We start from the raw sequence: 12,761 nt of genomic DNA on the forward strand, positions 1-12,761 counted from the left end.
GAATACTTCCACAACACCTGTGGAAAACTGTTCAGCAGTATCTATCAAAGATAAGCATACACCAGCCCCATGATCTAGAAAATCCACAACTAGGCTTATCTCTAGAAATTCATATATATGTGCATAAGAAACATGTAAAATATTCATAGTATTTTTCATAATGGTCCCAAACCAAAAACCATTAAAATAACCACCAACATGTAACAATAATAAATTAATCATGACATATCTATATAATGGAATATCATACTGCAATAAAAAAGAATGAGCTGCTGCTACTAGCAATATCTGGATGGCTCTCATTGATATTTTGTTGAGGTGAGAAAAAAGCTATCAGGCATCAAAGAGTACATACTATGTGGTTCCATTATTTTTTTTTTAAAAAGGCAAACCAAACCAATTGGTGGTGACAGAATAGTTATTACCTTTGTTGGGCTAGGTGTAGTGGTGGCTGAGAGGGGGCACGATATGGTTACACAAGTGTGTTAACTTTGTAAACAACCATCAAGTTATTCACTTAATATCTGTAAACTTTACTGCAGGTTACATTTCAGTTTTTAAAAGTTGCTGGGTGCAGTGGTTCATGCCTGTAATCCCAGCACTTTTGAGAGGCTAAGGTGGGAGGATGCCCTGAGCCTAGAAGTTCGAGACTGGCCTGGGCAACACGTGAGACCTTGTTGCTACAAAATAGTAAGTAAGTAAATAAATAAATAAATAAGATGGGAATGGCAGTGCACATCTGCAGTCTTAGCTACTCAGGAGGCTGAGGTGGGAGGATCGCTTGAGCCTGGGAGGTCAAGGCTGCAGTGAGCTGTGATCATACCACTGCACTCCTGGTGTGAAAGCGCGAGGCTCTCAAAAAAAAAAAAAAACCTTACCAAAAATATTTTTCCATCCGAAATGCTTTCCAATTTGACAGTATCTTTTATTGATAAGTTTTAGTCATTAAATTAGGTGTCTAAATACATCTGAAAGTTTAAAAAGAAAACCAAATAAGATGTCTTCTATCATGGCTATTGTTCTTAATCTGCGTTGAATCATTCTTCCACCCCAATTCCTCTAAAAAGGCATCTCATCCACTGACCACAGGTAGTAAACAGTGGCAACAGAGTTTGGTCCACAGATACCACAAAGTGTCTAGCACACTGCCAGGCACATTGTAGGCACTCAATAAATATCTGCTGAATAAATAACTGCAGCCACAGAAACAGAAGGAAGCAGGTAATTCTCTCTGAAGGTCAGAACTCAATATTAAGTCTGTCTACTGCCCAGTAGAATGTAAGTCACCAAGAGCCCAGACCTTATCTATTTTGGTCACTGACATATCCCTGTTATTATCGTCTGAAGTCAGGAACCTATTACAATGCTTATCTACTTTATAAAAGTACCAAACTCCTCTTTAATATCTGTGACAGATGACCAAAACTGACATATTTAATAAAGTCTTTTAAAAATGTTTCTCATGTTTTGGGAACAAGTATGATAATTCTGTTTTGTTTTTTACTCTAGTCATGAAGAGAACTATGAGTTATTAAATGGGAAGGTTTTGAATTTACTGTAGGGATAGCATCTTCAGCTGTAGAGCACTCTCACCCTGCTAATGACCCAAAATCTCCTCTGATGCCAGCTACTGACAATTGCTGTATTTGCTCCCATTCTAGTTTCCTTGAAACTTCTTGCTTATGTTTTCACATGTTTTTCTTTTTCTTTTTTTTTTTTTTGAGATGGAGTCTTGCTCTGTTGCCCAGGCTGGAGTGCAGTGGCACGATCTCAGCTCACTGCAACCTCCACCTCTCGAGTATAAGCGATACTCCTGCCTCAGCTTCCCAAGTAGCTGGGATTACAGCTATGTGCCAACATGCCTGGCTAATTTTTGCATTTTAAGTAGCGATAATGCTTCACCATGTTGGTCAGACTGGTCTCAAACTCCTGACTTCAGGTGATCCGCCCAGCTCAGCCTCCCAAAGGGCTGGGATTACAGGCATGAGCCACTGCACATGGCCATAAATATATTTTTATATACATGAAAATACTATTATATTTGAACTGTGAAGTGTAACTACAAAGGCTCTCATTTACAAGAATTATGTTGATTAACAACTGAATCAGTAAAAGTATATTTCAATTAACTCGTTTTATTATTCTCTTCTTGCTAGGCTTTCTCACTCTTCAAAAGTTAACTGTAAATAGCACTTAACAGTAATACCCAACATTTACTGAGCAGTAAATATGTGTCAGGCACAATCCTAAGTGTTTTACATATATTATTCGTTTAAAGTTCATCAAAAGTATGTAAGATTCTAGGATAATAGTTTCTCCCTTAAAATAATTCAAATAACAAAAGAACATATATCTCAAGAGAAATGAATAAACTGGTAACACAATACCTTACAAAGCAAATGTCTGCTAAAATCTAAGTATAGCTGTTACTTAGCTGAGTTTGGTTTAGAAACAGAACTAGATCTTATATTAGCCCACTAGTAAGACTGAGGTTTACACTATATACTGATCAATGTAAAAGTACAAAGAATATTTTTTAAAGTATTTACTAAGAATATAATCATGATTCCAATAGAATGAAATATTTTCCACATTATTTTGGGGGTAAAAACCCATTTTCAAACTTTTAACCCTGAAAATGTAAGTCAGGATAATGTAATTTTAAAAAAACTGGATAGGACCCAGAACTTAAACCATAAAATTACAAAATCAAATGACAGATATCTGGGTTTCCCCAATCTATTCAATAAAAGACTCTCACTGAAATAATCTCTATGGGTACTTACTGAATGCCTCTAGTGAAAGGGAATTTATTACTTCTATTTTCTAAAAAGCTCTAATTTTAAGTTGTTAATATTTCATCAAAATAATCTTTATTATAATTTCTATTTATGACTTAACACCATAAATCTCTAAAAACAAGTCTCATATGCCCCCACAACAGTCCTTCAAATATCTGAGGACAATTACATTATTTCCACCTCACCCCTCAATGCCAAGTCCCTATTCTTTTCTAGACTAAAAACATTTTTTGTTGTTTTTTTGGAGATGAAGTCTCACTGTTGACCAGGCTGGAATACAGCCGTGCCATCTCCTCTCACTGCAACCTCCACCTCCAGGGTTCAAGCAATTCTCCTGCCCCAGCCTCCTGAGTAGGTGGGATTACAGGCACCCACCACCATAACTGGCAAATTTTTGTATTTTTAGTAGAAATGAGGTTTCACCATGTTGGCTAGGCTAGTCTCAAACTCCTGACCTCAGGTGATCCGCCTGCCTCAGCCTCCCAAAATGCTGAAATTATAGGCGTTAATGAACCACTGTGCCTGGCCCTTTTCTTAATCTTAATGACCAATATCTCATCAATATAAAATACAGTGGACTTACTGCTGATTGCTGTGGTTCTTCTGGAGCTTACACTTACATCCCTATCTGTAGCACCCTGTTAAACTGTGTTTTCAGGAATACAGCTCACTGTTGACCAGTACTCAAATGGAACTCATCCCCATAAGAACAACTGTAGGTTGTCAAAATCCATGTTATGCAACAGGACATGCTTCGTGTGATATAATTTACTTGGAGTATAACTCTAATTTTAAAAACTGAAAATATGAATTACTGGTCAACTTACATTTTTATGGCAATATACATCTCACAACAATGTTTTGTGATAATGATTTTTCTACCATAACACTACGGTTTGAAATGCTATAAATATTACATGAGCACATGCAAACATAAAATTAATTTGTTAGTATCTACAGAACTAGAAAGGTCATATCATTCAACATGGAGCCATTAGTACATAAGTAATTAAAACCAAAATATCTGCCACTATGGTCTGGTGACAAAATATAAAAATAAATCTATTAAACAAAAACAGCTAAATGAAGTTTAAGAAGCATGAAAATTATGATGAGTTTCAAGCACTAACTGCGAGGACATTTATCAAACTTCAAATGTTAGGTGACAATTTAGCAAACAGGGATGGCACTGTAAGCAAGCAGCATGAATGAAGACATACTTTAAAGTTTTAGGTGACATTCGGCTTTTACTACAAAAGGGAAGGATTCCCCCCATTACAGAGGCATTGATATGCTGCCCTCTGTACCTGGCACATCCTGGGGGAGCTCAGATGCCACCTTCTTCTCTGCCATGTTGCTGCTATCAGGGGTTTCTGAGAGACACCCCACGGGGCTCCTCCCTTCAGAGGGACTAGTCTCTTCTGAAGACGCATTTGTTGTGTTGTCGCCAAGATTTGTTGACACAGAGTTACCTTTATCCCCAACTTCTGTTGGCTCTACAGCAAAATGCACAATAAAACTTAAAAGATATTCTTTAAAATTGCTTCAGGACAAATGGCCACATTCAGTCAACTATTAAAAATTATGAATCACCAAAAAACCCTGCTTCTGCTGGATGGCCATTTTAAAGCAGTAAGATTCTGGGATAGTGCTGCAATAGGTAATCCAAAGAGTATTTAAGAATATTTCATAATATATTAAGAATGCTTAAGTAATTAATATAAAAATGAACATTTTATCACATACAAAAGTGTATATTCTGGAATAATATAAAAAATAGTACTTTTTGATAGGGAAATAGCAATTAATGGGAAGTATAGAGACGCGAGTCTAACAATAGAGCAAATCCAGTAATACATACAACTCAGTACAATTGTTACACCTTACAAGAGGGGACAGTATCCTGATCTCTTTAGAAATATTAAATTAAGCAGTTGCTTGTAATATTTCACTTTCATTTTCCAAGAAAAACTGGAGGTTTCATAAATAATACCGATGAAACGTGAAGTTAATCAAGCATGAATTTAATCAAGTAATTTTTTTACCCTCAGATTTTCCTTGCTCAGGGACATCCTCTGGTGTTTTGTTGTCGCTGTCTTTTTCAAGGGACTGGTCTTCAAATTCTTCTCTGCTTTTCTCAGCATCTTTAGAGTCATTCTCAGTCTCATTCTTATCTTTTTCTGTTTCTTCTGGGCTTTTAACATTATCAATGTCTCCCTTTTTGACTCTTATGGATTCCAAAATTTCTTCTATAATAAAAACAAATTAAAAAATTATTTCTATACATAACCAAATAGAACAGTACCACAAATGCCACTTAAGAATTTCAATACAAGCTATTAAAGAGAAAAAATCAAGTATTTTTAAGGCAGTAAACCTATGAAACAAAAAACAAAATTTTATTTAGATAATTAAATCAATTTGGTGTGCCTTCACTTCTAGAAAACATAAGCTAACTATGGGCTCTACTTCTTTTAAAAACAGAAAGAAAAATTAGTCTATCTTTTTAAAATATAGGCTTGATATAGATATCTGTCGTGGATAGCTGTGACAGATGACCAAAACTTCAGGCTGACATAGACCCACAGACTGGGCAGCACATTGTAGTGATCAAAACCTACAAACCTCAAACCTACTGCAAATCTGACTTGGATTAGTTGTGCGACTCTGGGCAAGCTACCTAACCTCCCCAGGCCATCATTTTCTCAAATGTAAAATGAGAAAACAGAGGCCCATTTGGAAACAACTTTCTCTCTGAAGCCCCTTAAACTGTTCTGAGAGTCACTAAGTCTCTAAGCACACTTACCCTCTTTCAACTTAAGAGTGATACTACAGCATGTTACAGACCACAGGATATAGATGGACGACAGCGTACAGAACACAGAGTATATCCATATGGACTCATGGATAATTACATTCTTTGGGTTATCATGCAATACTATCACTTTAAATTTTGTTGCACAAATTGTTTCAGCTTTGGCCATTTGGGACTTTTTCCGAGTCCAAAGTCCTTTTGACACATACTCATTCATCCATCCATTCATTCTTTCAGTGTTTTCTTACTTTCCTGTATTACAAGATGCTCCGGGCTCACCTTGTATTTTCTCTGCCCCAGCCCTAGAATCTACCATCTCTCTAAGGAGCCTTTGGTCTTTTTTGAGGAACAAATTGGAGAATGATAGAACTCACAATCTAGGTGCTTGCTGTACTTGTTATTACTGGGGTGTTGCTGTTCTAGGGTCTCTCGGCCAACAGAGCTAAGAAATGTCATAAATATACACATCTATATTATTTCTGTATTTGTGTGGGTACATATGTGTATGAGTGAATGCCTATCTGTCTGTGCATGGTTCATTTAGCACTGCCTGCTTGCTTATTTGTAACTTCTTTCTCTGACAGTGAGAAATCTGCACATTACCTATAACATATCTAGTTATTTTTTCATTCCTAGTACACAGAGTAAAACGGTTTGGAAATTGCCAAACTGTTTCCTCATAAAAATAAACATACCAACTAGAGTACAATATTTATGAAGAAGAAGAAATACTGTTGTTGTGTTGTTTTTGTTTTTTTTTTTTGAGACGGAGTTTCGCTCTTGTTACCCAGGCTGGAGTGCAATGGCACGATCTCGGCTCACCGCAACCTCCGCCTCCTGGGTTCAGGCAATTCTCCTGCCTCAGCCTCCTGAGTAGCTGGGATCATAGGTGCGCGCCACCATGCCCAGCTAATTTTTTGTATATTTAGTAGAGATGGGGTTTCACCATGTTGATCAGGATGGTCTCGATCTCTTGACCTTGTGATCCACCCGCCTTGGCCTCCCAAAGTGCTGGGATTACAGGCGTGAGCCACCGTGCCTGGCCCTGTTGTTGTTGTTTTTTTTGATACAGAGTTATGCTCTTGTTGCCCAGGCTGGAGCACAGTGGTATGATCCTGGCTCACTGCAACCTCCACCTCCCAGATTCAAGTGATTCTCCTTCCTCAGTTTCCCAAATAGCTGGGATTACAGGCAACCGCCACCAAGCCAGGTTAATTTTTATATTTTTAGTAGAGACGGGGTTTCATCACGTTAGCCAGACTGGTCTCCAACTCCTGACCTCAGGTGATCTGCCTACTTCAGCCCCTCAAAGTGTTGAGATTACAGGCATGAGCTACTGTACCGGGCCAGGAGAAACACTTTTAATACCATGCATACTCAACCCATAGTACTCCTGTTTGGATTTATTGGTTTTTGTTCCCTTTAAAATTTTTTTTTTTACTTTTTTAGAGACAGAATCTCACTCTTGCCCACGAGTACACTGGCGTGATCACAGCTCACTGTAACCTTGAACTCCTAGACTAAAGTGATCCTACCACCTCAGCCTCCCGAGTAGATGGAACTATAGGTATGTGTCACCATATATGGCTAATTTTTTAATATTTTAAAAAATAGAGTTGAAGTCTCACTATGTTGCTCAGGCTGGTCTTGAACTCCCAGCCTCAAGCAACCCCCTTACTGGGATTACAGGTGTGAGCAGTGCCCAGCCCTTAATTGTTGTATTTTAAAGAACATTTTACTTGGAAAAAGAAAACATAGTTACCGATAATCTGTTTTTCTTAGAGGCACAGATTTCCTCTTTTTTTTTGAGACGGAGTCTTGGCAGTCTGGAGTGCAATGGCATGACCTTGGTTCACTGCAACCTCCACCTCCTGGGTTCAAGCAAGTCTCCCACCTCAGCCTCCCAAGTACCTGAGACTACAGGCGCGCACCACCACACCTGGCTGAGTTTTGCATTTTTAGTAGAGACAGAGTTTCACTAAGTTGGCCAGGCTGGTCTCAAATTCCTGACCTCCTGAAGTGCTAGGATTACAGTCATGAGCCACCATGGCCGGCTGTCTTTCAAACATAGCTACATCCTGTAGCTTTTCTTAACCAAATCATTGCACATCCTCCCTACTTTCCCAGTGCCATTTAATGAAAATCAAACAAAAAAACTTTTTAAAATTGCCTACTAAGTTTAGACCATTTAAATTGGTTGAAAAGCACGTAGTTCTCTGATTTTCTGTGAAGATTCTAATTTCAAATAGTCTATCTTGTTAAACACTCTTGTATATATGTGTGTACATATATTCACATTTACATACACACATTCATACTGGTTTTAGTTTCAAAAAACTATGGCAATCATAGCCATAAGAAAAACAGACCAAATATAGGGCCGGGCATGGTAGCTCACACCTGTAATCCCAGCACTTCAGGAAGCCGAGGCAGGTGAATCACTTGAGGCTAGAAGCTTGAGACCAACCTGGCCAACATGGTGAAACCCATCTCTACCAAAAATACAAAAATTAGCTGTGCATGGTGGTGCACGCCCAGCTACTTGGGAGGCTGAGACATGAGAATTGCTTGAACCCGGGAAACAGAGACTGTAGTGAGCCGAGATCATGCCACTGCACTCCAGCCTGGGTGACCGAGCGAGACTGTAATACCATAGGGCATAAAATACTAAATACCAAAAGAAACAAAGAAACAAAAACCAAACAAACAGCAAAAGAAAAAGAAAAAAGACCCAAAATGTTCAACAGAGAGAAAAACATTAAAGGATGAAAGAAAATTACATTGTATCTAATCCACACTAAATATGCACATTCTATAAACATGTATATTCTACACTTTGCATAGATATTTCAAAACTAAACAAATAATTAACCTACCCAGTTTCAGAAACCATCTCTACTTAGAAAAATTTCTTCTAAAAGTAAACTTCCTTCAAATAAGAAAAATAAAGCCTTATAAGACATAATTACCATACAGGCATAGAATAAAGCAAATACAGTAAGCTGTATATTTAGCTACAAATATATAAAGTACAGATCTAGATAATGAATAAATGGCTATTTACTGTATAATTTTTTTTTTTTTTGGAGACAAAGTCTCGCTCTATTTTCCAGGCTGGAGTGCAGTGGCACGATCTCGGCTCACTGCAACCACCCAGATTCAAGCGATTCTCCTGCCTCAGCTTCCTGAATAGCTGAAATTACAGGCGTGCGCCATCCCACCCGCTAATTTTTCTATTTTTAGTAAAGACAGGGTTTTGCCATGTTGGTCAGGCTAGTAACTGTATAATTCTTTCAACCTTTCTGTGTATTTTAAATTTTTCATAAAATATTGAGGAAAAACGGAGAAGAAAAATTTAACTATCAAAAACAGAATTAAACTCTCCTAAAGTAGACATTCGTGTATATAAAAACCAGAGAGCTATACATTAGAAATGCAGTATTTTGTTTGAGAGGTTAACATCAAGTCAAAGTCATCAGGACAGACTATAATTCTGAAATTCCTGTTATCATGCTGCAAATTATACTTGGCTACTATTACCAGAACTCCAGCAGTTTCCATTGTTTTCATCTCATAAAACCCCAAGTTAAAGAACATTATTAGGGGGCAGGATCCAAGATGGCCGATCGCTAACATCTCGGGATTGCAGTTAAAGCGCAGAGAACTAGAGGATGCCACACTTTCAGACAAATTCAGGTCGCTCACGGAGCAGAAGATCCCCAGTGGAGGAGTCACACGGGTCGCCAGCGTGACTCTTGTGGACGGCGCAGCGGTTTTGCCGGCACCTCGGCGCGGCAGCTCTCAGAGCAGAGTAAACAGGGCTGGCTCCCCTTCTAACCGAGGTTTGGAGGACCCACACAGGCCCCCAGCACGACTCCTGAGGCCGGCGCAGCAGCTCTAGGCGCAGAGTAAACGAGACTGGTTCCCCTTCTGACAGAGGTTTGGAGCCCCGGGAAGGCAGAGTCGCCTATTTCGGACACAAGAAGGAAGCCAGACAGGAGAATCCTGGGCAGAAAAGCACCATCCAGTCTTAACGCCACTGTTCTGGCCCTGGGAACTAACAACTTGGACGTCCACTCAAGAGACCTAATCTGAAAGTTGGTAATTTCAAAGACGACAGGAGGATAAATTTACAAAGATGGGAAGAAACCAGCGTAAAAAGGCTGAGAATACTCAAAATCAGAACGCCTCTCCCTCTAAAGATGATCACAGTTCCACATCAACAACGGAACAAGGCTTGATGGAGAATGAGCGCATCCCAATAACAGAATCACGCTTCAAGGAATGGATAATAAGAAACTTCTGTGAGTTAAAAGAACATGTTGTAGCCCAATGTAAAGAAACTAAGAACTTTGAAAAAAGGTTTGATGAAATCCTATTGAGAAAAGACAACTCAGAGAGGAATATAAGTGAATTAATGGAACCGAAGAATACAATACAGGAACACCAAGAAGTATGCACAGGTTTAAACGCTCGAATTGTTCAAGCAAGAAGAAAGGATATCAGAGGTCAAAGTCCAACTTAATGAAAGAAAACAAGAAGACAAGATTAGAGAACAAAGGATAAAAAGGAACGAGCAAAGTCTACAAGAAATGTGGGATTATGTGAAAAGACCAAATCAACATTTGATAGGTGTACCTGAATGCGAAGGAGAGAATGAATCCAAGCTGGAAAATACCCTTCAGGATATTATTCAGGAAAATTTTCCTAAACTAGCAAAGCAGGTCAATGTACCCCAGGTAATACAGAGACCACCACAAAGATATTCCTCAAGAAGAGCAACCCCAAGGCACATAATCGTTAGATTCACCAGGTTTGAAACGAAGGAGAAAATACTAAGGGCAGCCAGAGAGAAAGGTCAGGTTACCCACAAAGACAAGCCTATCAGACTTACAGCAGATCTCTCAGCAGAAACTCTACAAGCCAGAAGAGAGTGGGGGCCAATATTCAACATCCTCAAAGAACAGAACCTTCAGCCCAGAATTTCATATCCAGCCAAACTAAGCTTCACAACTGAAGGAAAAATAAAATCTTTTACGAACAAGCAAGAACTCAGAGATTTTATTACCACCAGGCCTGCTTTACAAGAGCTTCTGAAAGAAGCATTACACACAGAAACAACCAACCAGTATTAGCCTTTTGAAAAATATACCAAAAAGTAAAGAGCACCAACATAAAGAAGAATTTACATCAACGAATGGATAAAACAGCCAGTTAACATCAAATGGCAGAACCCTAAATTTAAATTGACTAAATCCCCCAATCAAAAGACCCAGCCAAAACCCAAGGGCATGTTACATCCAGACCTGTTTCACATGCAAGGATACACAAAGACTCAAAACAAAGGGATGGAGAAAGATTTACCAACCAAATGGAGAGCAAAAATAAATAAATAAAAAGCAGGAGTTGCAATTCTCGTATCAGATAAAATAGATTTTAAAGCGACAAAGATATAGTGGTAAAAGGATCAATGCAACAACAAGAGCTAGCGATCCTAACACCCAGATACATAGAGACTTAGATTCAATGAGACAGAAAATTAATAAGGATATCAAGGACTCGAACTCAGATCCGGAATAAGTAAACTTAATATTTATAGAGCTCTCCACTTCAAATACACAAAATATACATTGTTGTCAATACCACATCACACCTACTCATAGGTTTAAATGAAACACTGATTGGCCACTATTAATACCCATTTTTTTTTTTTTTTTTTTCAGAATAAAGCAGTATTTCCGTTCACGCTCCCTCTTTCTCTTCCTCTTTCTTCCTCTCCTTTACTCATTTTTTTTCTTTCCTTCTCTCAAAAAAAAAAAAAAAGAAAAGAAAGAAATCAACTTGTAAACCTCTAGATCCAGGTCAGCAATGTCTCTCTCATTGCTTGATTTCCTTCCTTCCCTTCCCTCCCTCCCTCCCCCATCCTCCCTTCCTTCCTTCCTTCATCCCCTCCTTCCTCCCTTCCTCCTTCCCTCCCTTCCTGCCTTCCTCCCCTCCTCCCTCCCCTCAAAAAAAGAACATTATTAGATATTAATTTGGGTATTTACCTGAACTGGGTGATCCTAAACTGACTATCATAGCCAAGACTTGGTTATAAGAGACAGCAAATAAAGGTGGTGAACTGGTGTTTTAGTGGGGAATTCTTCTACCTGAACGTTCAATTCATTGCCAATACACTCCTTAAAAAGTTGCTGAGAGAATTAAAGAATTGTAAAAGACCTAGTTAAGCACCTGGCCCACAGTAGGCACTCAAAATGTTAGTTTCCCCTTCTCTTCTCTATCAATTTTCAATTCTCGTGAATCCCTCCTCCTCTAGTACTAGGTTGATGTTGTATCTTAACCAAAAAAAAAAAAAAAAATGGCCAGGGTGGGGAGAAAGAAAATATTTATGTCTGCCATTTTTGGTCCAGATCTCACCATTAAATCCAAGGTGCAACTCATCTTATTTACATGTACTCCATGTAGAGCTAAGAGGATAACTGCAGGTTGCAAGGCAATCTGACAGCACATACATTTTAGTCATCTGACTTTCTAAGAACATATTGTGACCTAAAGCTCAATGCTCTCTTTGTTGCTCTTGATAACTACAAAAGGTTTAACTAATTTTTAAAAGTACATTACATGCTGAATTATACTGAAATATAACATGCTCATTGTAGGAAATTTTAAAAATATGAAAAGGAAACCAACTACAATTCTACTATGCTAACTGGTTATTTTTTAATGATAAAAGCTGATCTAGTTGGTTATTTAGAGGAGGAGATCTAAGTCTCTCAATGACCCAGGCACAGTTTTTGCATGGTACTTTATTTAATCCTCCAATACGCAATGTTCTATCACATGATAATTCATAAAGAACTTTACCAATTCTCTTATATTAACATTTTTACTTTTTATATTCCAACAAATCAGACCACTTAACACTTTTGATTATCCATTCCTGTTTCGATTTTGTTCTTTAACTATGATTATACTGTATATATAATTTTGTACAGACAAGCTCACCCTGGAAAATATTTTTTTTCTTTTTTATTCTGGAAAATATTTCTAATTCAACATACTTTATAAAACCATATCTCACATTGCCTTTTAGGGGACTAAAGATGGTTTTCTGTTATTGTACTAAAACACAGGAGAGCAAAAAG

At 38.1% G+C, this 12,761-nt stretch overlaps 1 protein-coding gene across 42 annotated transcripts in view; it reads right to left on the minus strand.

The window, feature by feature from the left end:
- BPTF (bromodomain PHD finger transcription factor) overlaps positions 1-12,761 on the minus strand; it is a 160,494-nt gene that overhangs the window by 104,435 nt on the left and 43,298 nt on the right. For 35 of the 42 annotated variants that reach the window (XM_078373580.1, XM_035300495.3, XM_078373569.1 and 32 more), the window contains exons 4-5: positions 4,847-5,050; positions 4,109-4,297 (exon numbers count right to left, since the gene is read on the minus strand). In XM_078373580.1, the coding sequence (XP_078229706.1) occupies positions 4,109-4,297; positions 4,847-5,050 (393 nt within the window). The remainder of the gene's footprint in view (positions 1-4,108; positions 4,298-4,846; positions 5,051-12,761) is intronic. The other 7 variants (XM_078373573.1, XM_035300492.3, XM_035300490.3 and 4 more) reach the window with 1 other exon arrangement.

Source organism: Callithrix jacchus, chromosome 5, assembly GCF_049354715.1.
Source record: "Callithrix jacchus isolate 240 chromosome 5, calJac240_pri, whole genome shotgun sequence".
NCBI classification, from domain to species: domain Eukaryota; kingdom Metazoa; phylum Chordata; class Mammalia; order Primates; family Cebidae; genus Callithrix; species Callithrix jacchus.